This window comes from Myotis lucifugus, unplaced genomic scaffold (genome assembly GCF_000147115.1).
Source record: "Myotis lucifugus unplaced genomic scaffold, Myoluc2.0 scaffold_405, whole genome shotgun sequence".
Classification (NCBI taxonomy): Eukaryota; Metazoa; Chordata; class Mammalia; order Chiroptera; family Vespertilionidae; genus Myotis; species Myotis lucifugus.
In genome coordinates, this window is record NW_005871453.1 from 66,512 (window position 1) to 90,821 (window position 24,310).

Sequence of the window (24,310 nt, forward strand, 5' to 3'; positions counted from 1 at the left end):
TTTAGGAATTGTCAGATGACTCACCTCAAAGGTTTCCCTGCCAGGCTTTGCCTCCTCCGGCCAATATGTCTATTCTCATCCTTGGCTTTTCTACCAAGTCTGACAGCGTGTCATTGAACCACTGAGTTCTCAGTATGTTTAAATAATGCTGTGAGCCAGGACAGCAGCCTGGCAGCTAGAATTTGTCTCCCTAATTTTACATGCACCTCAAGCTGCAGTTAACGTCAGGAGCTCAAAATAAAAAGATAGTGCCTGGTTCTGTGTTGAGTTTTATTCTCTGCTGAAAGGAATGGGATGGAAGCTGGAAATAAAAATAATGTTAAATTTCATCAAATGCAATTCTTTCCCATGCTTCCCTCTCCACACTATTTGGTGTTATTCTTTGTTTATAAACTATTTTAGGCCCTGGCCAGGTAGCTCAGTTGGTTAGAGAATCCATTGAAGCTTACAGATTCGATCCCAGGTCAGGGCACTTATAAGAAGCAATCAATGAATGCAGAAATAAGTGGAGCAAGAAATTGATGTCTCTCTCTCTCTCTCTCTCTCTCTCTCTCTCTCTCTTTCTTTCTCTCTCTCAAATCAGTATATAAAAATTAAAAGCTATATTAGCCATAAAGAAACCTAATTCCTTTCATGTTTTACATTCATAGACTTATAAAATAGGTCTTGATTGGAGATCATCTCACATGTGGCATACGGGTATGTTCACCTTGATCACACAGATGAGCGGGTTCTCTCTTTTTTCTTTGTAATTCAAGTCACTTCAACAGACAGTGCTGTCCCATGAATCATCGGTGAAATCAGTGAGAGAGAAAGGTGATGCGCTTCTGGACCTGGTGCAGGACGGTGCTTTGAAGGATAAGATCGCTAAGCTTCAAAGTGACTATGAGGCCCTCTGCAGCGCGGGAAAGGTAAGGCGGTAGCAGAAATCCAATACAAATGTGCTTACTTGCCAGAAGTGGGGTCCTGACTCCTTTTTCTCTGTCAGAAAAATTTAAGGGCTGGGATGGGTCAGGATCTTTTCTTTTATTCGATGGCATAATGACTTTTTCTGTTTTATCTGATCCTAGTGGTGAGACTAGAGCTGGCTATATGAGCCTTCTACCCTATGAGTTGCACTGGGTTTTTCAAAATATAAAACAGTTTTGAGTGTTTTGTTTTGTTTTGTTTTTGGCTTGAAAGTCACCTCTAATGGGTACTTGGCTTCACAGGAGCATGTTCACAGTCTTGAGGTGAAGGTCAAAGACCACGAAGACTACAACAGTGAGCTCCAGGAGGTGGAAAAGTGGCTGCTGCAGATGTCCGGCAGGCTGGTGGCCCCTGACCTCATGGACACAAGCAGCCTAGAGACAATCACCCAGCAACTGGCCCACCACAAGGTACGTCTAGTCTCTAAAGAGCTGAAGAATACAGGACGCCTTCTACAGCCTTGCGTGTGTGTGTGTGTGTGTGTGTGTGTGTGTGTGTGTGTGCATGTCAAGATTATATGATTGTAGTTAAATAATCAGGTCTGAGTTCCAAGAACCTCTGATAATTGAGAACAGTTGAATTCAATATTTAATTGACTCAGTAGTAGCTGAGTCCTGGCATTCAACTCTGAACACACTAGCATTTCTTCCCAGCTAATAGTTTCCTATTGCAGAATTTCATCTATATGGAATAATTTTTCAGAAAGATGGTCTTTAATTTAGAAAAGTACAGCCAACAATAGGATACAGAAAGAGTAACCAGAAAGTCTGGCCTCCAGACAGACTCTCTCCTCAGCTGGGAGAACTTAGCCTCTCTGAGCCTCCTCCTGTTCTTCCCCTTTGTACTGAATTTATTGGGTGACACTGGTTAACAAGTTGTACAGGTACCAGGTACACACTTCTGAGTCTCCCCCTTCTCCTCTGTAAAGGGCCATAGTGATACCAGCCCCATCACATAGCTGTTGAGGGCATCACAGGAGATAATGTCTGTGAAAACTTTTGTAAACCACAAATGGTACTGATAGGAGGCATTCTTATTTTCATTCATATGCATTTTTAGTAATTCCACCTGCCAGATGACAGATGTCATATGGTCACAATTTAATGGAGCAACTTGCTGACCTTAATAAGAAACTGAATTTTAGTTATGATGTGTCAAAGAGAGCCATTAATGCCTGTGGGCTTCAGGAGCAGTAAATATGGATAGAAAACTAATCATATGATATATTCTATTAGGCACTGAGAACACACCCCAAATAACCTCATGATGTAGTGACTCTATTCTAACTCGAAGACACAATGGCTCGTTAAAATATGGTGTAGACAATAACCATTAACGCAGCACCATTGGATGAAGTGATGGACCCCAGGCTGCTGAGGGACCACTAGGTTTCCCTTAGAGATATTGATGTGTCAACCCAGGGCACCTGGTGCTGGAATGTGTCACTGTTATTGGTACCATATAGCAGTGAGGAAATTAAACCCTGATTGGAAAAGCTGGTTCCTCTTCTCTAAGTGATCCATGAAAGAGCTCACTAGAGAACACAGGGGATAGAGGTGGATGAGCCGAGGTCAGGCAGAGTGGGTCCCAAGCCTGGGGCTCTGCCATTCACTAGTTGTGTGACCTTGAAGTGTGTTATATAATCCCCCTGTGCGTCAGTCTCCTCATCTGAAAAGCAATGACAATAATACACACTTCTCAGGACTTCGACATAGTTCCTGGACTGTAGCAAGTACTTAATAAGTGGTAAGTGGTAAATGTTATTTTCATTAATATAAATATTATGTGATGTAAACTAGATATTATGAAAATTAATCATTAGCTGTTAGATTATTATATAAATCAGATGTCATATTATTAGAGAAATTGGATATTAGTAAATTAAATAGTAATTAGATTATTATAGGTAGAAATTATTCCAGAATTATAATTGATAGAGCTGAAAGATTTATAAACATCCTTTATCTGTTAATAATACTAGGGAGCAGAGATCTCTCTAGCTGAGATCAGCCATGAACTAGCTGAAAGGTTACTTCGTCATCACTTAATCTGTTATTTTCACCAACTCTTCCTATTGGAGGATTCCTGAAACATACTTTTTTTTTTTCATTTACTATATGGAAACCAAGGTAAATTGCAAACTCTTTCAAAAATATCATTAAACAGTGAAATTTTCCTCTTAGGCCTTCTGCTTAATAAATAGGTTATTGAAAGACTAACAGTGGAATTGCGAGAACTCTGTTCCTATTTTGTAGGCGATGATGGAAGAAATTGCCGGCTTTGAGGACCGTCTGAACAACCTGAAAACGAAAGGCGACACTTTGATCAGCCAGTGTGCAGAGCACCTCCAAGCGAAACTTACACAACACGTGCAGGCGCATCTGCAGGGCACGAGGGACAGCTACTCCGCCATCTGCAGTACCGCCCAGCGGGTGAGCACCACGGCTCGGCCTGGAGTGACCGTGAAGCAGGGAGAAAGCCTGTGCCATCCAGGGGGTTGTAAATAGTTTAGATGTTTCAGTCTTCGGGATATTTCTGGAGCATCTCCCGACAGGAGTACAGATTTCAGGCTCTGTGGACACAGAACTTTTCGCTTTCAGACATTTGCTTTCTCCCAATCCTTTTATTCCGTGAATTAATGTCAAATTTATTTAAATTTTGTTTTGTTTGTTTTTTATTTGATAATCACCAATATTTTTTCTAATTTGCCAGTCTATAACACTAAAATAATTTCCAGAATAATTATTTTTTAACTCTATGCAGCCTAGATTCTACTCTAATATTTTTATGCATTCATAAAATGATAAAAAGAACAAGTACCAATTTTGAGTTATATTTTAGTGGGTGTAATGAGTTATGCTAAAATGGAATCCCTAAGGTTATAGAAATAAGGCTAAGATGAATAAGAATTGCCCTTTTAACAAAGATTAAGTACACCAGCTTAGGGAACTTTTCAGCCATTATTTATTCAAACAGGTTCCTGATCCCTTTCATTCTTTTCCTGCTGACACCCCTACAATGAAGATGTTGTTACACTTGATGCTGTCCCAGAGATCTCTTAGACTTTCCTCATTTTTTTAATTCTTTTTTCTTTTTGTTTCTCTGCTTGAAGGAAGAGGGAAAGAGAGAGATAGAAACATTGATGAGAAAGAAACATGGATCAGGTGCCTCCTGCATGCCCCCTACTGGGAATTGAATCCTGTCCAGGAATCAAACCTACAACATCCCTGTGCATGGGTTGACCCTCAACCTACTGGCCTACAACAGCCGGGCTGTAATCTTGCTCACTAAATCACTGATTGGGTCCTCTGCCCCATCTAACCTTGTCTCACTCCTTTTTCCTCCTTTGTCATCATCTACAATTATTTGTTGGATTACTTTATTTTTCTTTTTAGTTAACTTTTGGAAGGTGAATTCCTAAGTCTAGGGAATCAACAGATTTCACCCAGCATTTCGGTTAGAGGAATATTATTTATCTTTTCATGAAATGGCCTTTTACTTTTACTTTTAGTTTCTAGCTTAAACAAAAACTGCAATTTGTATACCATAGTGGAGAAGCTAAAAAACCTATAATTTCTGTTTGACAATCTACTTCAGTGATTCTAACACACCTTACAGTTATATGAACCTTGCCCACGTTCTTTCCCTGATCAGGATTTATATTGTAATGTGTGGTTTGGGAAGTAATAAACTGGGGATGGCAACTGTGCTCTGCCACCTTTGGGACATATGAAAACTCCGTTGATATGTGTATGGTACTGGGGAGTCCTGGGGGGGGGGGGGGGTAAATCCATTTCCGTGGACTGGTGGACGTGTTTCCTTTGATCCCAGGGATGTGGGTAGGGGTATGAGACGGCTCTCACAGCTGCGCACGGCTATTCTGTTGCAGGTGTACCAGAGTTTGGAACATGAACTTCAGAGGCATGTCAGTCGCCAAGACACGCTGCAGCAATGCCAGGCCTGGCTTTCTGCCATCCCAACCTGATTTAAAGCCAAGCCCGCACCCACCTCTGAGCAGGGCAGAAGCTGTGAAGCAGGTACTGACTCCTGAAGTTTATGTTATATGATGTGATTCATTCAGACATTCAATAGAAACATGTTAAGTACTCATTGTGTGCCAAACTGTGCTGGCTGCTGGGATACCCAAGTACAGGCATACCTCGTCTTACTGGACTGCGCTTACTGGGCCTCGGAGATAATGCGCTTTTACAAATTGAAGGTACAGCCCTCCTCCAGCAAGAAGATTATGACTCACTGAAGGCTCAGATGATAGTTAGCTTTTATTTTTAATCTCTGAAAAATGGATATTTTTTCCATTGCTTTTCACCCTTCTGATCCCTGCCTGCCCCTCTCATAGGAATCTAAGCTCCGTGGGAACAAAGGTTTTGTTTCATGTACTGCTTTATGCCCATGATCTAAAACAGAGCCTACATATCTGACTATCTTCAAAAAGACACATTTCTCCATGTCCGTGTGTATAGATTAATGATCCCCGGGAAATGCCTTTCTCGAACTTTCCACAGAATAAAAAGAGCCCAGCCATCTAATTTGTCCCAAACTCCAATGAAGCCTATAGGTGCACAATGACCTTTTCCCCCCCTTTATGTCTCCACACTCTGTGAAAACATGCTAAGAAGCCGGCTAGGGTAAAGGTTCTTTCTCTGAAACAGAGAACAGTTAGAATGTGAGCTGAGAAGCAGGAAAAAATATAGGAGTTTCTTGGGTGTTTCCTTTTACCAGACCATACCGGCTTTAACACAATGAGAAGCAAGTGATGGGCAAAGGATCCCTGCCAGTGTGTTTTGAATTCTTTCTGAGAGTAACTAATACACGCTATTTACAACAAGGGTTGTATATACTGAACGTAGCAAAATTATTTTTGAAATGTCAACAAGGTAATACAAATGGCACAAAGATGTGCTGTGTAAGGATGGCGTGCATGTCTTCCATTCTGACAAGTGTGTTTGTTTAAGGTCAAGCACTTCAGAGCTTTGCAGAAGCAGGCCAGGACCTACTTGGACCTCCTCTGCTCCATGTGCGACTTGTCGAACTCTTCAGTGAAAACCACGGCAAAAGACATTCAACAAACAGAGCAAATGGTAAGGCGTGTAAGCCTTGGATTTGTCTGTTCTGTTACATTCTCTTGTTTGAACGTTGGGTGAGAAGTTTAAAGAAAATATTTCCTTGAGTCATTCTTGCTGTAAATCTCCTATGGTGATTATAATGAATAGATATTTGAATTTCAACTAAGTCACGGAAAAATAAGCACATTCCGTTCCCAATGCCACTGAGTTGGAACTGAAACATCTAGTCCCATTGATCTGCTGATTATTAGTACTTCATTCCACTTCTTTTTTTTTTCCTTGATTACCATTCTCCCTATTTTTCCACTCATTTTTTGTTTGTTTTGTTTTCTCCTTTCCATCTTTTCCTTTGGGTAACACTTACTATGGAGGGTGTGTGTTCCTGATCCTTGCTTTATGTTAGGGCTGTCAAAGGCCTTCTATGCCATTGGCAGTGGCTGAGTGTGGTGTTGGGAAGGATTCTGGAGCTGCCTCTGGGCTCAGTGGAAAATGCTGTGATGAATTAGCAGTACTGTCCACAACAGACAGATGGCAGCACAGGGTCATGTTCCTTAACCTCTTTAATACTTTTGGGTTTAAAAGAAAAATAAGACTTGGTTTAGGTTTTTAATATATAAATATTTATAGGACAGTAAAATCACCCAAAGCAAGAAGTGTCTCAAAATAATGAAGGTTTCTTTCTTTTATATTATATTTACAAACCAAATCTGTCTTTAATCTTTATGAAAATGCAGTAATTTATATGTTTTCACAGAAATGATTTATTGAAATAAATTATATGGTTTCAAAAAGGCAGTGAAGCAGATCTAAAAATATATTTAAAACATTAATAACTCAGTGTTTTATAAGAATTAACAACGAATGTATAATAGAGAATAATTTGTCTTTTCTCATTAACCCCAAGATTGAATTTGCGAGTTATTCGGGTGTTGAAAACGCCAAATGTGAAAAACCATTAGGGCAACTTAATAGATTGTTAAAACTTCTTAAAGTCTCATGATACTGCTTGAAATTATATGGCATGTCTTATACATGAAAAGTCCTTAGAAAACCTAAGTATAAAAAGAAACATCTGCTTTTCTTGAAGCAAAGAAAAAATTCGCGGTGGATGTATAGCAGAGTGTGTGCACGCATGCATGTGTACTGGCCTGTGTACATGGACAGGCTGAGGAACTGCACCTCTGATTCACTGGACATAAACGCCTCCATCTGTGAACGCTGACTTTCGCCTCTGTGTTCCCTCCAGATCGAACAAAGGCTTGCCCAGGCTCAGACCTTAACTCAGGGCTGGGAGGAGATCAAGCACATGAAGGCTGAGCTTTGGATTTACCTCCAGGACGCCGACCAGCAACTGCAGAATATGAGGCGGAGACACGCAGAACTGGAGCTCAACATTGCACAGAACATGGTTTCCCAAGTGAAGGTAGGAAAGAGTGAGTCTCCCGGGGGAGACAGAGAAGGCCAAGATGGGTGTGTCCCTCAATCCTTAAACATTAGCATAGCTATTGAAGGAATACAAATAATGAGAAAGACCTTCATTTGGTGCCAGGAAAGGACAGATCAGAGAGCAAACATTTGTAAAACACAGCAAAGGAAATATAGTCAGTAATGTTGTAATAACTAAGTATGGTATCAGATGCGCACTACACTTAAGGGGGATCACTTTGGAAGTTATGTAAATGTCTAACCACCATATTATACATCTGAAACTCATATGACATTGAATGTCAACTGTAATTGAAAAATAAAAATAGTAATTTTTAAAATGAAAGTAAACATTCAAATAGTTTATTGGAGCTCCAATTGGCCACTTGAATCAAAGGCCCCTCACTCTGCACTTTGTTCCTGAACAAGGCACTGTGGTTTAGCTGATACAACCAGAAGCCTCTGCCTCTGAACACACACAAGCCCTCATCACTTATCATCTTTCATCACAGTGTTGCTGAAGTTGCAGGACTGTCAATGTGCCCATTAATTAAATACATGTTAAATATATAAAATACATAATATACATGTTATATTATATCTATATATATAAAAGCCCAGCAACCGGACCGGCAGAACAACCAGAATGATGGGAACAACCGGTGGCTATGACATGCACTGCAGGCAGCCAACCAGCCTATCTGGGCCCCTATCAGTCCCCTGCTCCAGCAGGCCTGGCCCCCAATTGGCTCCCAACACCCAGATCGAGGGCGGGAGCAGCCGGCCGGACTCCACCTGTGCACAAATTCGTGCACCAGGCCTCTAGTATATTTTATATGAATCCTATATAATAAAAGGCTAATATACAAATCAACCGAACGGCAGAATGACTGGTCACTATGACACGCACTGACCATCAGGGGGCAGACGCTCAATACAGGAGCTGCCCCCTGGTGGTCAATGCACTCCCAGAGGGGGAGCACCGCTCAGCCAGAAGCCCTGAGCCAGGCTCACGGCTGGAGGTGGTGGGAGCCTTTCCTGCCTCCGTGGCAGCTGTAAGGATGTCTAACCACCTAAGCCCCCAAGGGCTCCCAGACTGCAAGAGGGCACAGGCCGGGCTGAGGGACACCCCCCCAACACCGAGTGAAGAATTTTCATGCACCTGGCCTCTAGTAAATATATATTAATACATAAATAATTGAAGCTGTAGGAATGTAAGTGTACCAATCAACTAGATACATATTTGAATATAAACTCGATATTTATTAATATATAATTATATTTGTAATAGAAATATCATTGCTATTCCATATTTACACATAACCTAATAGAAGATTATTTTAACTTGACTGGAAGTTGTACCAGATTTTTAACAAACTTTAAAGTTTATTTTTTCTCTATGAAAGTGAACCATTTATAGTTTCTACTAAGATATTATTTGCATATGCAGAAAAAACAAGATGACATAAATTTAGATTACTTTTTTTTCTCAAAAGCATGAACTTCAAAAGTTTTTAGGAAACTAAGGCTGCACTTTAAGATACAATATTAACTTTTTTCCTTAGTGAATATAATATTGTTTTACATTTCTCAGTTTTTCTTTATACTGTTCAAAATTACACAATAAAAGAAAGTACTACAGTTATCCTTTGATTCTTATACACTTGGAAATTTGTATTCATAAAGAGGTATGATCATTTTTAGTCTCTCATTGTTCCGCATGACCCATTAATTATACATGCTTAGTTCGTTAGGCTTATTACATCTATGCTTCCCTCTATATTTATTGGGGAGTTTATTTCAGGTTACCTATTTTGTCGGTGTTGTTACCTTCAGGATTTTGTTAAGAAGCTACAGTGCAAACAGGCGTCGGTGACGGCTATTAAGGAAAAGGTGGATGAGTTAACCAAGAAGCAGGAGTCTCCGGAACACAAGGAGATCAGTCATCTGAACGACCAGTGGCTGGATCTGTGCCTTCAGTCCAACAGCCTGTGCTTGCAAAGGGAAGAGGATCTCCAGAGGACAAGAGACTACCATGACTGCATGAGCGTCGTCGAGGTGTTCTTAGAAAAATTTACTACAGAATGGGATAACTTGGCCAGGTAACAGCAATGCTCTGGCACATCCCAGAATACTAAGCCAGATGTTTCTTAATTTCTATAAAAACGGAAAAGGCCTTTCTTAATGTTTTTAACATCCATTGTCAATCATTATCAACACTGACAAAACATTGTTAAGAAACTCATGGTGCCTGGGTGTGGCTCAGTGGTGGAGCTTCGACCCATGAACATTTTGAATCCAGGTCAGGGCATATGCCCGGGTTGCAGGCTTGATTCCCAGTAGGGGGCATGCAGGAGGCATTCTATCACTGATTCTCTCTTATCATTGATGTTTCTATCCCTCTCTTCCTCTCCCTTCCTCTCTCAAAGATCAATAAAAACACATTTAAAAAAAAGAAAAGAAAGAAACTCATGTTGTCATATGGATAGAGAGCCCTGGTTCTCCTTGCTCACTGTTAATTGAACCAGTGGGTAAAAGGATGCATATAGGAGGCCACTGATCAATGTTTTCTCTTACATCAATGTTTCTCTCTCCCCCCACTCCTTCTCTTTCCTCTCTCTAAAATCAATAAAAACATATCCTTGGCTAAGGGTTAAAAAGATATATATATATATATCTGAGTTCACAAATGAGTAGCTGAGATCGCCCTTGGTTATGTCTTGCAGATTTCCTGTCTAGCACTATAGTGTTTGCTTGAGCTTCTTCTCACAGGAAAGCACATACATCATTGGCCACTTATTAATCTCTTTAAGTGTCGTTTTCAAGAATGCAGAGATCAGTGCTTCTCAATGTCTAATGTTTACACAAGTCATCCAGGGATCTTGTTAATGTGCCGATTTTGCTCACTTTGCAAGGGCCAGAGGAAGAAGCTAAAAGCAGGTGTCAGATGTGTCGGGAGGGCAGTAGGATCCAGAAGAGTAGAAAGGAAGTATGTAGGCCAAGCATGTCAAACCCGCGGCCTGCGGGCTACATGCCTCATTTACTTGACCCATGTTAGCCTTTGAGTTTGAGCTTGGCATGCTTCATGTAGGCCATTTGTTTTGGGCCCAACTTCTGATATAGAAAGACATGGATCTTGCATTCCATAGTAATTACAGCACTTGGGTCAGTAAACTCCAAGTGAAGAAATCCTCTTAAAGGAGAGATGTGATAGAACATGGTATGAACACTTACAGAGACCGAGTTGGCTAATTTGTTTGATGTCTTTTGTGTATTTACAGATCCGATGCGGAGAGCACCGCGGTCCACCTGGAAGCTCTGAAGAAGCTGGCGTCGGCCTTGCAGGAGAGGAAGCAGGCCATTGAGGACCTGAAAGACAGAAAGCAGAGCGTGATCGAGCATCTGAATTTAGATGACAGGGACCTAGTCAAAGAGCAGACCCGTCACCTTGAACAGCGTTGGTCTCAGCTGGAGGACCTCATTACTAGGAAAATCCAAGTCTCGGTCGCCAACCTGGAGGAGCTGAGCGTGGTGCAGGCCAGGTTCCAGGAGCTGATGGAGTGGGCGGAGGAGCAGCAGCCCAGCATCGCCGAGGCCCTCAAGCAGAGCCCCCCTCCCGACGTGGCTCCCAACCTTCTGATGGACCACCTCACCGTCTGCAGTGAACTGGAGGCCAAGCAGATGCTCCTGAAATCCCTCACGAAGGACGCGGACAGGGTGATGGCGGATCTCGGCCTGAACGAGCGGCAGGTCGTCCAGAAGGCGCTCGCCGACGCACAGAGGCATGTCCATTGTCTCAGTGACCTCGTGGGCCAGAGACGCAAGTACCTGAACAAGGCCCTGTCCGAGAAGACCCAGTTTCTCATGGCGCTGTTCCAGGCGACCAGCCAGATCCAGCAGCACGAGCGAAAGATACTGTTTCGCGAGCACATCTGCCTGCTACCGGACGACGTGAGCAAACAGATCAAAGCCTGTCGGAGCGCCCAGGCCAGCCTCAAGACCTACCAAAGTGAAGTCACTGGCCTCTGGGCGCAGGGCCGTGAGTTGATGAAAGGAGCCACGGAGCAGGACAAGGGCGAGGTGCTGGGCAAGCTCCAGGACCTGCAGGGCGTGTACGACGCCGTCCTGCAGAAGTGCAGCCAGAGGCTCCAAGAGCTGGAGAAGAGCTTCGTCTCCAGGAAGCATTTCAAGGAAGATTTTGATAAAGCTTGTCACTGGCTGAAACAAGCAGACATTGTCACCTTTCCTGAGATCAACCTAATGAATGAGAGTTCAGAGCTGCAGGCGCAACTGGCCAAGTACCAGCACCTCCTCGAGCAATCTCCGGAATACGAAAGCCTCCTCCTGACCCTGCAGAGGACCGGGCAGGCCATACTGCCCTCGCTGAGCGAAGTCGATCATTCCTACCTGGACGAGAAGCTGAACGCTCTGCCCCAGCAATTTAATGTCATCGTCGCCTTGGCCAAAGACAAGTTCTACAAGGTCCAGGAAGCCATTCTCGCTCGGAAAGAGTACGCCTCCTTGATCGAGCTGACCGCCCAGTCTCTGAGCGACCTGGAGGACCGGTTCCTAAAGATGAGCCCCGTCCCCAGCGCCCTGACGGTGGAGGAGGCGCTGTGCCTTCAGGAGGGCTGCAGGGCGCTCCTGGGCGAGGTGGCGGGCCTCGGGGAGGCCGTGGATGAGCTGAGCCAGAAGAAGGAAAGTTTCCGCAGCACAGGGCAGCCGTGGCAGCCCGACAGGATGCTGCAGCTTGTCGCCTCGTACCACAGGCTGAAGCGGCAGACAGAACAGAGGGCGAGCTTACTGGAGGACACCACGGCTGCGTATCAAGAGCACGAGAAGATGGGCCAGCAGCTGCGGAAACAGCTGGAGGCCGTGCGGGCAGAGCAGTCCCAAGTGAACGAGGAGACGCTGCCCGCGGAGGAGAAGCTCAAGCTGTATCACTCCCTGGCGGGAAGCCTCCAGGACTCGGCGATTCTGCTCAAACGCCTGGCCATGCATCTCGAAGATCTGGTCCCACACCTCAGCCCCTCGGCTTACGAGAAAGCCAAGCAGCAGATCCAGGCCTGGCAGGAGGAGTTAACACTGCTGACGGCGGCCATTGGCGCCACCGTGACCGAGTGTGAGAGCCGCATGGTGCAGAGTATAGACTTCCAGACCGAGCTGAGCCGCTCCCTGGCCTGGCTGAGGGGTGTGCAGGCGGAACTCGGCGGGCCCGTGTGCCTCGACCTGAACCTCCGGGACATCCAGGAGGAGATCAGGAAGGTCCAGATTCACCAGGAAGAGGTGCAGTCCAGCCTCAGGATCATGAAGGCCCTGAGCGACAAGGAGACGGAGAGATTCACCAAAGCCAAGGAGCTGATTTCCGCCGACCTGCAGCACACGCTGGCCGAGCTCTCGGAGCTGGACGGAGACATTCAGGAAGCTTTACGCACCAGGCAGGTGGGTACAAGGGCTCCTCCTGTCTTCTCCCCACTCTGCTTATTTGTGGACGTGTGTGAGATATTTGTGTGTTGTTTTTTTGTTGTTTGTTAGAATTGCTGCCTTAAATATTTCTTTGATGATACTATGTAGAATCATCTTTAACTGATGGTGACTCAAAAGGATGTGTTTATTGTTTACGGATGTGGTATTCATTTCATGTGATTTCCATGTTGGCCTCACTTAGTTATACAGTAACCCCTACTATCTCTCACCTTTATGAGAGGTAATAAATGATAGCCCTAATGGATTTAATACCATGGTGAGTACATTAGTAATAAAATAAACAAATTAGCAATGATGAATTAGTGATGCGTTTTTAAACAATGCAAAACTTGGCATTTACAACATTAGTATGGATGAAGAATCTCCAAATGGAGAGAGGCAGATGGATGATACAGCCCTGACCCTGATGCTGAGCCACGTTTTTTTCTGGGGTCTCCCATCAGTTGCCCCATCTGTTCACCCCTTCCTCGGGGAGGAGTGCTTCATCTTCTCTCGCTTCCCTGTGGCACCACAGAAGCAAGACTAGAATATTCATCATGACTTTACTTGGGGATAAAGAAATGAGAGCTGCATAGCGTGTGGGAGTATAGATATCCCTTTAAGATAATGATTTTGTTTCCTTTGGATAAGTACCCAGAAGTGAAATTGCCGGATCATCTGGCAGTTGTACTGTATTTAATTTCTTGAGGAACTTCCATACTGTTGTCCTCAGTGACTGTACTGGCTTACATGCCCACTGGTGTTGTTACACTTCTAACCAACGGAGACAGTATTTCACTTTGGTCAATATTCAGTCTGCCACATATGACTAAGCATTATTGTATGTATAGTATGACGTACACATGTGAGAGGCAGTCTCAGAACTAGTCAAGATACCAGTATACATTTCGATTTCATTTCTGTCTCTGTTTACACATTTTAACTATAATAATACAATTATAGCAAGATTAGCAGAAGAGAAAACAAAGGATAACAATGGATTACACCAAAAAAAAAACCCATCAACTTTTCAGTTCACTTATACACATACATCCACATGACAAAGGACTGGAAAAGAACCGGAAAAATTCACGATTTTCTGCAAACACACGGCAATTGAGGGTTGATTGTGTTTGTAATGACTATGTTTCAGGCGACGTTGACTCAAATATATAGTCAATGTCAAAGGTACTATCAAGTGTTTCAAGCCGCGAGCGACTGGCTTGAGGATGCCCACGAGATGCTGCAGCTGGCAGGCAGTGGCCTGGACGTGGAGAGTGCGGAGGACACTCTCAGAAGCCACACGGAGTTTTTTAGCGCAGAGGATCAGTTCCAGAGTAACCTGGAGGAGCTCCACGGCCTGGTCGCCACCCTGGACCCACTCATCAAGCCAACTGCCAAAGAGGAGCTCGCACAGAAAATGACGACCCTGGAGGAGAAGAGCCGGAGGATGATCCAGGACTCCCACGCCCAGCTCGATCTCTTGCGGAGGTATCGGAGTGGTTTTAATCGCTGTATTCTAGTGAAATGTGAGGGTGTTTTTGTTTTTGTTTTTTAATATATTTTTATTGATTTCAGAGAGAAAGGGAGAGGGAGAGAGATAGAAACATCAGTAATGAGAGAAAATCATATATCGGCTGCCTCTTGCACACCCCCCACTGGGGATGGAGCCCATAACCTGGGCATGTGCCCTGGCTGGGAATCGAACCGTGACCTCCTGGTTCCTAGGTCGATGCTCAACCACTGAGCCACACCAGCTGGGCAGAAATATGAGGTGTTTTGAAATGAATTTTCACACGGAAAACAGGAATGTACTAATGAACATCCACACCTAAGTTCATGCTTCTCTCTCGAGTGCCATCAGGCATCTTGATGTCAGAGCTCTGTGACTGGGATTTGATGTTGCTTACTGGTTTTTGTTGCACCTTTTCAAGGTGTGCGGCTCAGTGGCAGGATTACCAGAAAGCAAGGGAAGAGGTTATCGAATTGATGAATGCTGCCGAAAAGAAGTTGTCTGAATTCTCTTTACTGAAGACTTCTTCTAGTCGTGAAGCAGAAGAAAAACTGTCCGAGCACAAGGTTAGTTGTGTGGTTATTTTTAACTTCCTTTCATTGTCTTTGTAAAGAGTCTCAGTGATACTGCAGTTCCAGAATCAGGTCAATCCATCTTCACCGGGGCTCCTTAAACACGAAAAGGATACGTTAAGCATGTTTCCTAGCAGTTTTTACTTAATTGCATGCTGTCTGTCACTTTTTTTAGGATTCAGTTGGAAATGCACAGCTGGTTTTAAAAAGACATTCAGAGCAATTGCTTCTGATAAAGTGTGATGCAATGAATTCCAGTAAATCCTTTCTGGTGATAACTTAGATGAATTCAAATACAATTTAGCAAATAGTAGCGAAGTCACCCTCATATATCATAGCAATATAACATAGATTATACCATCCTTAAATACTAAACTCAGTTCCCTTATATTTTTGCTGCCTTTTAAAGATGGGAGAATTCCATCTCAAGTAGCAAATAAACTTTGGTTTTTAACAAATAAATATCCACCTTGCCTCTTTCAAAAAAAAAAAAAAATCCAAGCCTGACTCGATGAAGAATCCGATGTAAAAGTAAGAGTTAGCAGAGGAAAAAAGAATATATGTTGTGACATTTCCTTTTGCAGGTAATTGTGGGCTTTCCTCAAATCCATAGAACTTTTGAAAAAAATCTCTCCCTCACCCTCTTTTTCTCCCCACCTTAGGCTTTAGTGTCAGGGGTTCACTCCTTCCACGAGAAAATCGTGGCCCTGGAGGGTGAGGCTTCGCAGCTGGAGAAAGCCGGGAACGACGCCAGCAAAGCGACCATCGGCAGGTCCATGACCACGGTCTGGCAGCGCTGGGCGCGGCTCCGGGCGGTGGCCCAGGACCAGGAGAAGATCCTGGAGGACGCGGCAGATGCGTGGAAGAACCTCGGCAAGAAGGTGATTTCCTTCGTTATTGGGCTCAGGATCATTTCCTCCCTGATGATCGTGTATTTTGAAAAGCAGTGTTTTGCTTTTGTTTTCAATTGGCTTTGTGAAAGCACAAAGCGTTTTCCCCCCACATCTCTATTTCAATGGCATGAAAACCAAATTATGCAACACCGTACAACAGGCAATCTGCAATGTAGTCCCAAGTCAGGGTCCAATCATTTTAATAAGAAAACCAAGAAATGAAAGTTTAAAAGGAGGACAAGCCCACTTTCCTCCATTTGCCAGTTTCTTAGTGAAACGTTCGCCCTGAAAAATTATAAAATACATCTTTCTTTGCCATGGAAATGAGCAGGAATTTAACCAATGTCCCAAGTCCTATATTAATTTTTTTCATCTTTTAAGTAGGATTCAATGTTTGAAGACACATCCTCCTTTAGAAATATTGGAGTTTTTCATTTGTCCTTTACTTAAAACACACACACACACTTTTTCTATGTTATGCAATCTCTGCTAGCCCTGATATTATTTTGAGATTAAAGCTTTAAACCCAGAATTATAAAGATGGTTTTTCCTTTCATGTCAGGAAGATTGTCCAGGCTTTAGTTTCCTGGGATTTAGAGTTTACACCCTCATCTTTAATGAGCTTTGATGCACTAGTGCAGTGGTTCTCAACCTTCCTAATGCCTCGACCCTTTAATACAGTTCCTCATGTTGTGGTGACCCCCAACCATAAAATTATTTTCGCTGCTACTTCATAACTGTAATGTTGCTACTGTTATGAATCGTAATGTAAATATCTGATATGCAGGATGTATTTTCATTGTTACAAATTGAACATAATTAAAGCATAGTGATTAATCACAAAAACAATATGTAATTATATATGTGTTTTCCGATGGTCTTAGGCGACCCCTGTGAAAGGATCGTTCGACCCCCAAAGGGGTCTCGACCCACAGGTTGAGAACCGCTGCACTAGTGTCAAATGTGTGTTTATAGGAGTTGCCCCATGTTTTCAGTTTATTTTTTAGCTTCATGTTACAAACATTTTTCATCAGGTTAAGAAAGCCACTGACACGATCAATCAGCTAGAAGGCAAATTACCGGAAAGTTCGGCCGAGAAAGCCTCAAAAGTGGAACTCTTAGCTCTTCTGGAGCATCACGACACGTTCACGCTGGAGCTGGACCAGCAGCAGGCGGCCCTCGGCATGCTGCGGCAGCAGGCGCTGAGCATGCTCCCGGATGGGGCCGCTCCACCCCCCGGGGAGGAGCCACCCGTCATGCAGGAAATCACAGCCATGCAAGATCGGTGCCTGAAGTAAGGATACGCCCTTCATTCTGTTACTGAACCCGGCCATGACCCAAAGGGATGAGTGCGGTTTTGGAGTCTGGGGATGCTCCATCATGCCACCTTACAGTTGGGGGAGGGAGGATCTGTTCCCTTCCTCCCTGTTCCCCACTTTTCTTAGCTCTTCAGTTATTTATCCGACAAACACATATCTAGTAGTATTTAGAAATACAGGGATGAACCGAACAGATTCAGTCGGTGCCTTCATGCTGTTCACAGTCAAGCAGCAGAGATGGGCAACTGCAGGGGCCGTTTGGGTAAAGCATGAAAAGGGTGAGAAAGGAACCCAAAGCAGAGACAAGGGGCCTAGGAGGGCAGGCACCGCAGGCTCTCCTCAGCTGAAGACTGAGCAGCTGGAGGAGGCAGCCAGGGGAGAGGAGAACTGTGCAAAGAGGGGAAGAGCCTGTAGGAAACCTTGGAAGTGAGCATGTCACTTTCAGGGAACTGTTGGGTGATGCCGCTCTTCCTGAGAAACAGAGCTTGAGAGCTGAACAATTGAGAGCTACATAGAACCTGGGTCTGAAAAGCTTGGTAACTCACTGGCTAAACTGGATGACTGAGAGATCAGACCAAGGATGATGCCAAAGTTCAGGCAAATAGGCCTTTTCGCACTTTGTAGCTAGAGGAAGTAAACTTAATGATGTATAACCAGCCTGATTCACTTATGGGGCCAGAGAAGAAATGTCAATAGATAATTTAACTGCTGTATTAGCTACTATTATTCATACATGTCCTACTTCCACCTCTTCAGTTATAGAAGAATTCAGGGTAATTGGGCTCCACTTATTTAAACTTTTAAACCAAATTTATGTCAATTCAAAGAAAGACTTACAATTTGGGTGTTGAACATTATTAACTGTAACATTTCCAAAGCTTGACTTCAATGACTGGTTTCTAATGGCCAGATATTCCAATTACACATTACTTTTAAAGGCTGATGACCCTGACTCATGTGAGTCGATTTCTGGAGAGAAACTAAATAAACAACGTCCCGGTTATTTTGCATAGAACATTAATGGCAATGTAGTAGCAGTGGAGTGTGTCAGTTCTCAATTTTCCAGGGAAAAATCATTCACTTCACCTGATATATATTCTTCCAGTATACTTGGACCAAACGTAAGTCTTACTGAAAATTATCTGACAGTTTGGGGGACGCGAATTTAGTTGCAAAGAGATACGAGATTTCACCTTTAAAAAAATGTCTGTTTTGGATAATATAATGCTGTGAGCTAGGGGTTCCTTTCATTTCCAGTTCACTTCTGCTTTCTCCCTGAAATGTTTCTGAAGCATGCAGGAGAAAGTGAGGAGTCACGGCAAGGTGGTGAAGCGGGAGTTGAAGGACCGAGAAGGGGTGGAGACTCAAATCAATTCTGTGAAATCTTGGGTTCGGGAAACGAAGGAATATTTGGAGAATCCAACAATAGAAATAGATGCTCAACTTGAAGAACTTCAGGTACAAAACTCTCCTCATTCCTTATACCTATCATTAAAAAATTGCCCTGATTTTAATATGACACATTTGTTTAGAATATTGAATTAAAAATTTTCAGAAATGTGTTATATAAGAGTCTTTTAGTATTATTTGATGGGGTTTTTGTTTGTTCTGTATAAAGTGGACATGTTTCTTATTCAGAGGCTAAAGGAAAGCTTGGTTTTTCTTAAGATGTCTCTCTAATTCCACATTTAATCATGTACTGATGGACAATACATTGTCTTGTCTCTATACCCATGGAAATTTCTTTAGGCTCCCAGACATTTCTTGTTTTGATCTTTTCTTCAGATTCTCCTAACAGAAGCCACAAAGCACCGACAGAACATTGAGGCAGTAGCCGAGGAGCAGAAGACCAAGTACTTGGGTCTTTATGCTATACTACCTTCTGAGCTCTCCTTACAGCTAGCGGAGGTGGCATTGGACCTAGGAACTGTCCATGACCAGGTAAACCCATGCCCAAGAAAGCGTGCCTTTCCCTTCTTTCATAGGCTCAGCGTTCTTGTACAAGAGTTCTTGATTTTCACAAGGACTTCTTTATGGATAGAGAGTTTAAAATCTGATCAGCATAAAACAATACTATTGCCCTGGACAGTGTGCTCAATGGTTAGAGTGTCCGCCTGCACACTGAAGAGTCGCTGGTTCGATTTCCCATCAAGGGCATGTATGTGGGTTGCAAGTTTGCTCCCTGTCCCCTGTTTGGGGCGCATGCAGTAGGCAGTCAGTTGATGTGTTTCTTTCACATCATTGTTTCCCTCTCTCCCTTCCCACTCCTTCCCTTCTACTCTCTCTGAAAAAGCAATGGAAAAAATATTCTCAGTTGAGGATTAACAAAACAAAAAAACAATACTGTTAAATTAGATAAAACACATACACACCAGATGATCACAGACATGAACAATAATCTATACTAATAAAAGGTTAATATGCTAATTATACTGGGCGTCTTCTGAACGACCTTCTGGACATCCTTCTGGACAAAGCCATGGTGGCAGGGCTGAGGCAGAGGTGGTTAGGGGTGATCAGCCGGCAGGGGAGAGCAGTTAGGGGGGTCAGCTGGGCAGGGGAGAGCAGTTAGGCCGATCAGGCGGGCAGGCAGGTGAGGGGTTAGGAGCCAGCGGTCCTGGATTGTAAGAGGGTGCAGGCTGGGCTGAGGGACGACCTCCCCCATGTTCACAAATTTTGTGCACCAGGCCTCTAGTGTCATATAATTAGAAATAACTTATCTGCTTTCCCTTACCTTTATCCAAAAAAAAAAAAAGACTTAACGGAACAACAACAAAAATAAGATATATACCATGTGTTTAACAAATATTCATTGAGTGCCCAGAGGCTACCAGTCACCCTTCTAGGTGTATTGCAGCCTTTCATTTATTCAAAGAGAAAATTTCTTTACCTTCTTTCCTTTGGCATTTTATTATAAGCAAAGTATGAATATTTGTTATCAAATCAAACCACAGCCATTAGAAACATGTAAAAGCACCTCCACTGGAGGTGCTTAATGTTCTCTTATCATCCTCTCGGGACGCGACTGCAAAGTTAGACAGTTACCAGGTCATTAGCAGCTGCTCATGGAAAGGTGCTTGGAAATGTGTGTGCGTTCCAGTTATAACGGAGAGTTCTGAATATTATGAAGAAAAATTCTTAGAGGAGGAGTCTGTGCGTTGAAGGTCACAGTGTTAGTAAACAGAGATTCAGGCTCAGCTATCTACATGGCCATCTATGCAGACACTAAATATTTGATGAGTGAATCACTGTACATGTGTTGCTTGTTTTGTTCCTTTACTGAAAGAGCAGCAGAAAGATCTGCAGCGAATGCTTGAAGATGGGGGAGGGGGGGTGCATGAAAAACATGTGAGTTTGTAACTACAGGGGCTGCTTCGACAAAGCTCATAGATGCCAAAGCAGCAGGAACCACCTGAAATCTCTCGTCAACAATGAGGTTTTTCGTATGTTACCCAAGTTTAACCATGCTTGGTTTTGCTGTTCTCGTTGATTGTTTAGATCCAGGACAGAGTAAAACAAATTGAACAGAGCAAGGCCACGAGCCAGGAGTTCAGCCGGCAAATTCAGAAGATAACCAAAGATCTCACAACTATTCTAACTAAGCTGAGAGCAAAGACAGATAACTTAGTTCAAGCTAAAGCTGACCAAAAGGTAAGGAAAGAGAACTGGGAACACAAGGAGTGCTGCTGAATGCATTCAGTATTTTTTGGGAGTTAGTACATTTTGGGAATATCTTTTTTTTAAAAAAAAGAGCTTTTTGATCAGCAAGCTTCCTTAAAACCAGACAGTAAAGAGAGGCAATCAAGAAACTCTATAAATATGATAGCATAGATCTATTTACATGATATAATTTATCATCACAGTTGAACTTTATTCATAAATATACATGCATGTGTGGGTAAGCAGGAGAAGTGTCAGAGAACTCAATGATGAGTTAGGAATATGGATATGTCAATTCCAAAGTGAAGGATGTTCTTAGGAGCTCAATCTGAGTTCTCACTCTGCTGATGAGCTAAGTGACTAATCCTTTTGGGTGGAGCAGAAGGAAAATGTGAGCTCTCAGCCTCACAGGAAATAAACACCAGGGTTGCCAAACACCCTGCTCTGACTTCCACCCCAAGGAAATGACCTGATCATGGTCATACAAATCATTTGTATTTGTCTTATACTAAGATCATTTAACATCATCCTTCTGAACTTGAAAAATCTGGAGACATTTATTTCCTATAGTCTGATGTTCTTTCATTTTGATGACCACCTAGGTGTTAGGGGAGGAATTGGATGCCTGTAACTTAAAGTTAATGGAACTGGATGGAGCCGTACAAAAGTTCTCGGAACAGAATGGCCAACTGGGTAAGCCGCTGACCAAGAAGGTCGGGAAACTGACGGAACTCCACCAGCAGACCAGCAGGCAGGCCGAGACTCGGTGCTTCAAGCTCAGCCAGGTATGTGTTCCAGGCCAGGAATCCAACTTCTCAAGGGCAGAAATTCTCTGTTCTGTTTTCCTCTTTTGAAAATAAATAAAAAGATGATACTGACAATGGTGAGAATAATTTATTAAGAGTAGCTTATTTCATACAGCACATGTGTTCCTAAGAATTAGACATACAGAACCTGCCTTTATTTGATATCAAGCCATATCATAAATTTATTGACAAAGGTGGTCATTGTAAGTACACTTTTGGGGTGAATATTTTGTAAACTGGGAAAGTATTTTGTAAAATGTATATTCATCCATTAACATTTCACAATTCAGTTTGTGTGAATTCAAGTATCTTAAAGTAAGATATGTATATAGATATACAGATAATACTTAATAGCTATCATTTACTTAACAGGTTCAGGTCACACACATCCATCATAATTGTTGAGTATAGACTCAACTGTTGCTAATCAATTGTGTATGTTTTCTGTAACCAGGGACAAGTTCAATTAGGATTTGGCAACCAATGAATGACAATATTGAAGCCTGGAATGTCATAATCCCCACCCTCAGTGAGGGTGGAGTACAGAAGGGGGGAGGCAGAAAAGGGAGCTAGATAGATGAACAAGAGATAAGAAGAGAGAACTTTCTTTAAAGACAGATTATTCAAGCATATGAAGTACTTGGACTTTACCCTAAAGTCACTGGGAAGTCCTTGCAATATTTTCAACAAGGACATGCTTTTTCATGATACCTTTTGTAAACTGAAAAAGGGGGGAGGATTCCTATGCAAAGTGACCTCACTGGGTGCCAATTGTAAGTTACTAACTGGGCAGGTCATGGTGGGGAGTCCCACCCCAGGCCTATAACTTCTTTAGTGAAAGGTTTTAAGCCAGCCCTCCCTGTCCACTGTTCTTGTGCTTCTAGAATAGCACACCTTTAAAATAAACCCTAACCAAGAGAGCATATAATCTTGTTAACTACCCTGTAATCCAATCACCACCTTCTAATCTTCTCCAGTCTTCCTTACATACCCACCTTAATTTTTAAAAGAAGCTGCAAAGGTGTTATTCTGTGAGATCTTGCTCCCTGCTATAGGTCATCGGTTACCTCAAATAAACTAATAAAAATTATCTATGGGTTTGGACATTTCTTACGTTGACAACTATAGGACTATTGTATCCAAAAAGAGACAGAAAACTGATTTAAAATTCAAGAAATAGAGGTTTCATTTGTTATCTGAATGTTAATGATTTTTTTAGGCAACATCACATTTAAAAGAATACAATGAACTGCTTGAATTCATTTTGAAGTGGATTGACAAAGCTAAAGTATTGGTACATGCAAAGATTGTGTGGAATTCTGCAAAACAACTTCGGGAACAATACATTTCACATCAGGTAACTTGGGGGAAAATAGTTTTCAAAGAGTAACTAAAGGAGCAGCTTAATTTAAGTGAGAAAACTTAGAGGTCTGTAATGCCAAATTACTGTAGGTGCTAGATTAAAAAAAGAGAAAGAAAGAAAAAAAAAAAAAAGAAAGGAAGCTAAGGTAGCCCTATGACTTGTCCAGTCGTTTGACAGTAGCTACCTGTGACATTTCATAAGACTGTATAAATAAATGGATACCCTCCCCTAGACTTTCCTTTCTCAAGACAAACATAATTGCTTCATTTTTTGCTGCTGCTTTGAAACAGTTGTATGCTGGGATACGGTGGGGAATTCTTCCCCATGAAGAGATGTAGTGACCGACAGAAAGATTATGTAGGCTCGAGTCAGATTCCTGGGAAAACCCAGCTCTGCCATTTAGGGCGGTGTGATTTGGAAGAAACTACTTTCCCTCTCTGAATTCAGTCTTCCCATCAATACGATGGAGATGCGAGTGATTTATCCCGCAGAATTAGTACAAGGATCAAATGGTAGAACTCATGTGCAGACATTAAGCACATGATCTGACATGTGGGTGTTGAGTTCTCCGGCCTCCGCCTTCTCAGCCCTCCGCCTGGCCTGTCTCCTGGCCTTCCACAGGAAGTGGTGGTCAACTGGGAACCAGAAATGAGTCCGCATCACAAGGTGGCCGCATTGCTTCATTTCCTCTGCAGCTTTCTCTGGGGCATGTCATCCAGGAAATTATTTCATTCTTTTATAACTCGGGTTTGAATTAGATATAGCTATCTAACAGCTCAGTTATCTTGCAGTAAAATACAGAATGCCTTTTAAGTTACATGGATACCCTCAAGTATTTTAGGTTTTCTCTTTCTTTTATTCTGATTTCTGTACGCTTATGTCTTTTAAATCTATCCTCTTATCTATTCCAGTTGACAGGATTCTAAGATTAAAGCCTCATTTTCTCCCTGGACTTCTTTAACAGGCTTCTAATTGGTTTCCTGTACCCACAATCTTTCTTCTATAATCAATCACACACACTCTCTCAATAAATCTTTCTTAACAACCCCAATCTTCTACTTGGAGATATGCTTACATATTAACAGACCAGACTTATGATACAACTGGTTGTAAACAATGAAAAAAATATTCAGCCTCATTAGAAATCTACAAATACAAATTTAAGAGAGAGAACACATTTTAACAATCAAGTTAACACTGTTCATTAAAGTTTATATTTAAAGAAGTGAGAGCTCTCACA

At 42.6% G+C, this 24,310-nt stretch overlaps 1 protein-coding gene across 2 annotated transcripts in view; it reads left to right on the forward strand.

Annotated features, from left to right (window-relative positions):
* Positions 1 to 23,207, forward strand: part of LOC106699439 (nesprin-1-like) — a 49,370-nt gene extending 26,163 nt beyond the window's left edge. Inside the window, exons 1-16 of one of the 2 annotated variants that reach the window (XM_023743648.1) lie at positions 1,360 to 1,379; positions 3,225 to 3,401; positions 4,859 to 5,006; positions 5,943 to 6,068; positions 7,300 to 7,476; positions 9,315 to 9,580; positions 10,760 to 12,920; positions 14,098 to 14,435; positions 14,879 to 15,023; positions 15,692 to 15,910; positions 16,957 to 17,216; positions 18,534 to 18,699; positions 19,027 to 19,182; positions 20,740 to 20,892; positions 21,504 to 21,686; positions 22,927 to 23,207. In XM_023743648.1, coding sequence (XP_023599416.1) covers positions 4,878 to 5,006; positions 5,943 to 6,068; positions 7,300 to 7,476; positions 9,315 to 9,580; positions 10,760 to 12,920; positions 14,098 to 14,435; positions 14,879 to 15,023; positions 15,692 to 15,910; positions 16,957 to 17,216; positions 18,534 to 18,699; positions 19,027 to 19,182; positions 20,740 to 20,892; positions 21,504 to 21,686; positions 22,927 to 23,097 — 4,650 coding nt within the window. In that variant the 5' untranslated portion in view covers positions 1,360 to 1,379; positions 3,225 to 3,401; positions 4,859 to 4,877 and the 3' untranslated portion in view covers positions 23,098 to 23,207. Of the gene's footprint in view, positions 1 to 758; positions 912 to 1,211; positions 1,380 to 3,224; positions 3,402 to 4,858; positions 5,007 to 5,942; positions 6,069 to 7,299; positions 7,477 to 9,314; positions 9,581 to 10,759; positions 12,921 to 14,097; positions 14,436 to 14,878; positions 15,024 to 15,691; positions 15,911 to 16,956; positions 17,217 to 18,533; positions 18,700 to 19,026; positions 19,183 to 20,739; positions 20,893 to 21,503; positions 21,687 to 22,926 lie in introns of those variants that run through there. The other variant, XR_002826143.1, reaches the window with a different exon arrangement.
* Positions 23,208 to 24,310: the final 1,103 nt, after the last annotated feature.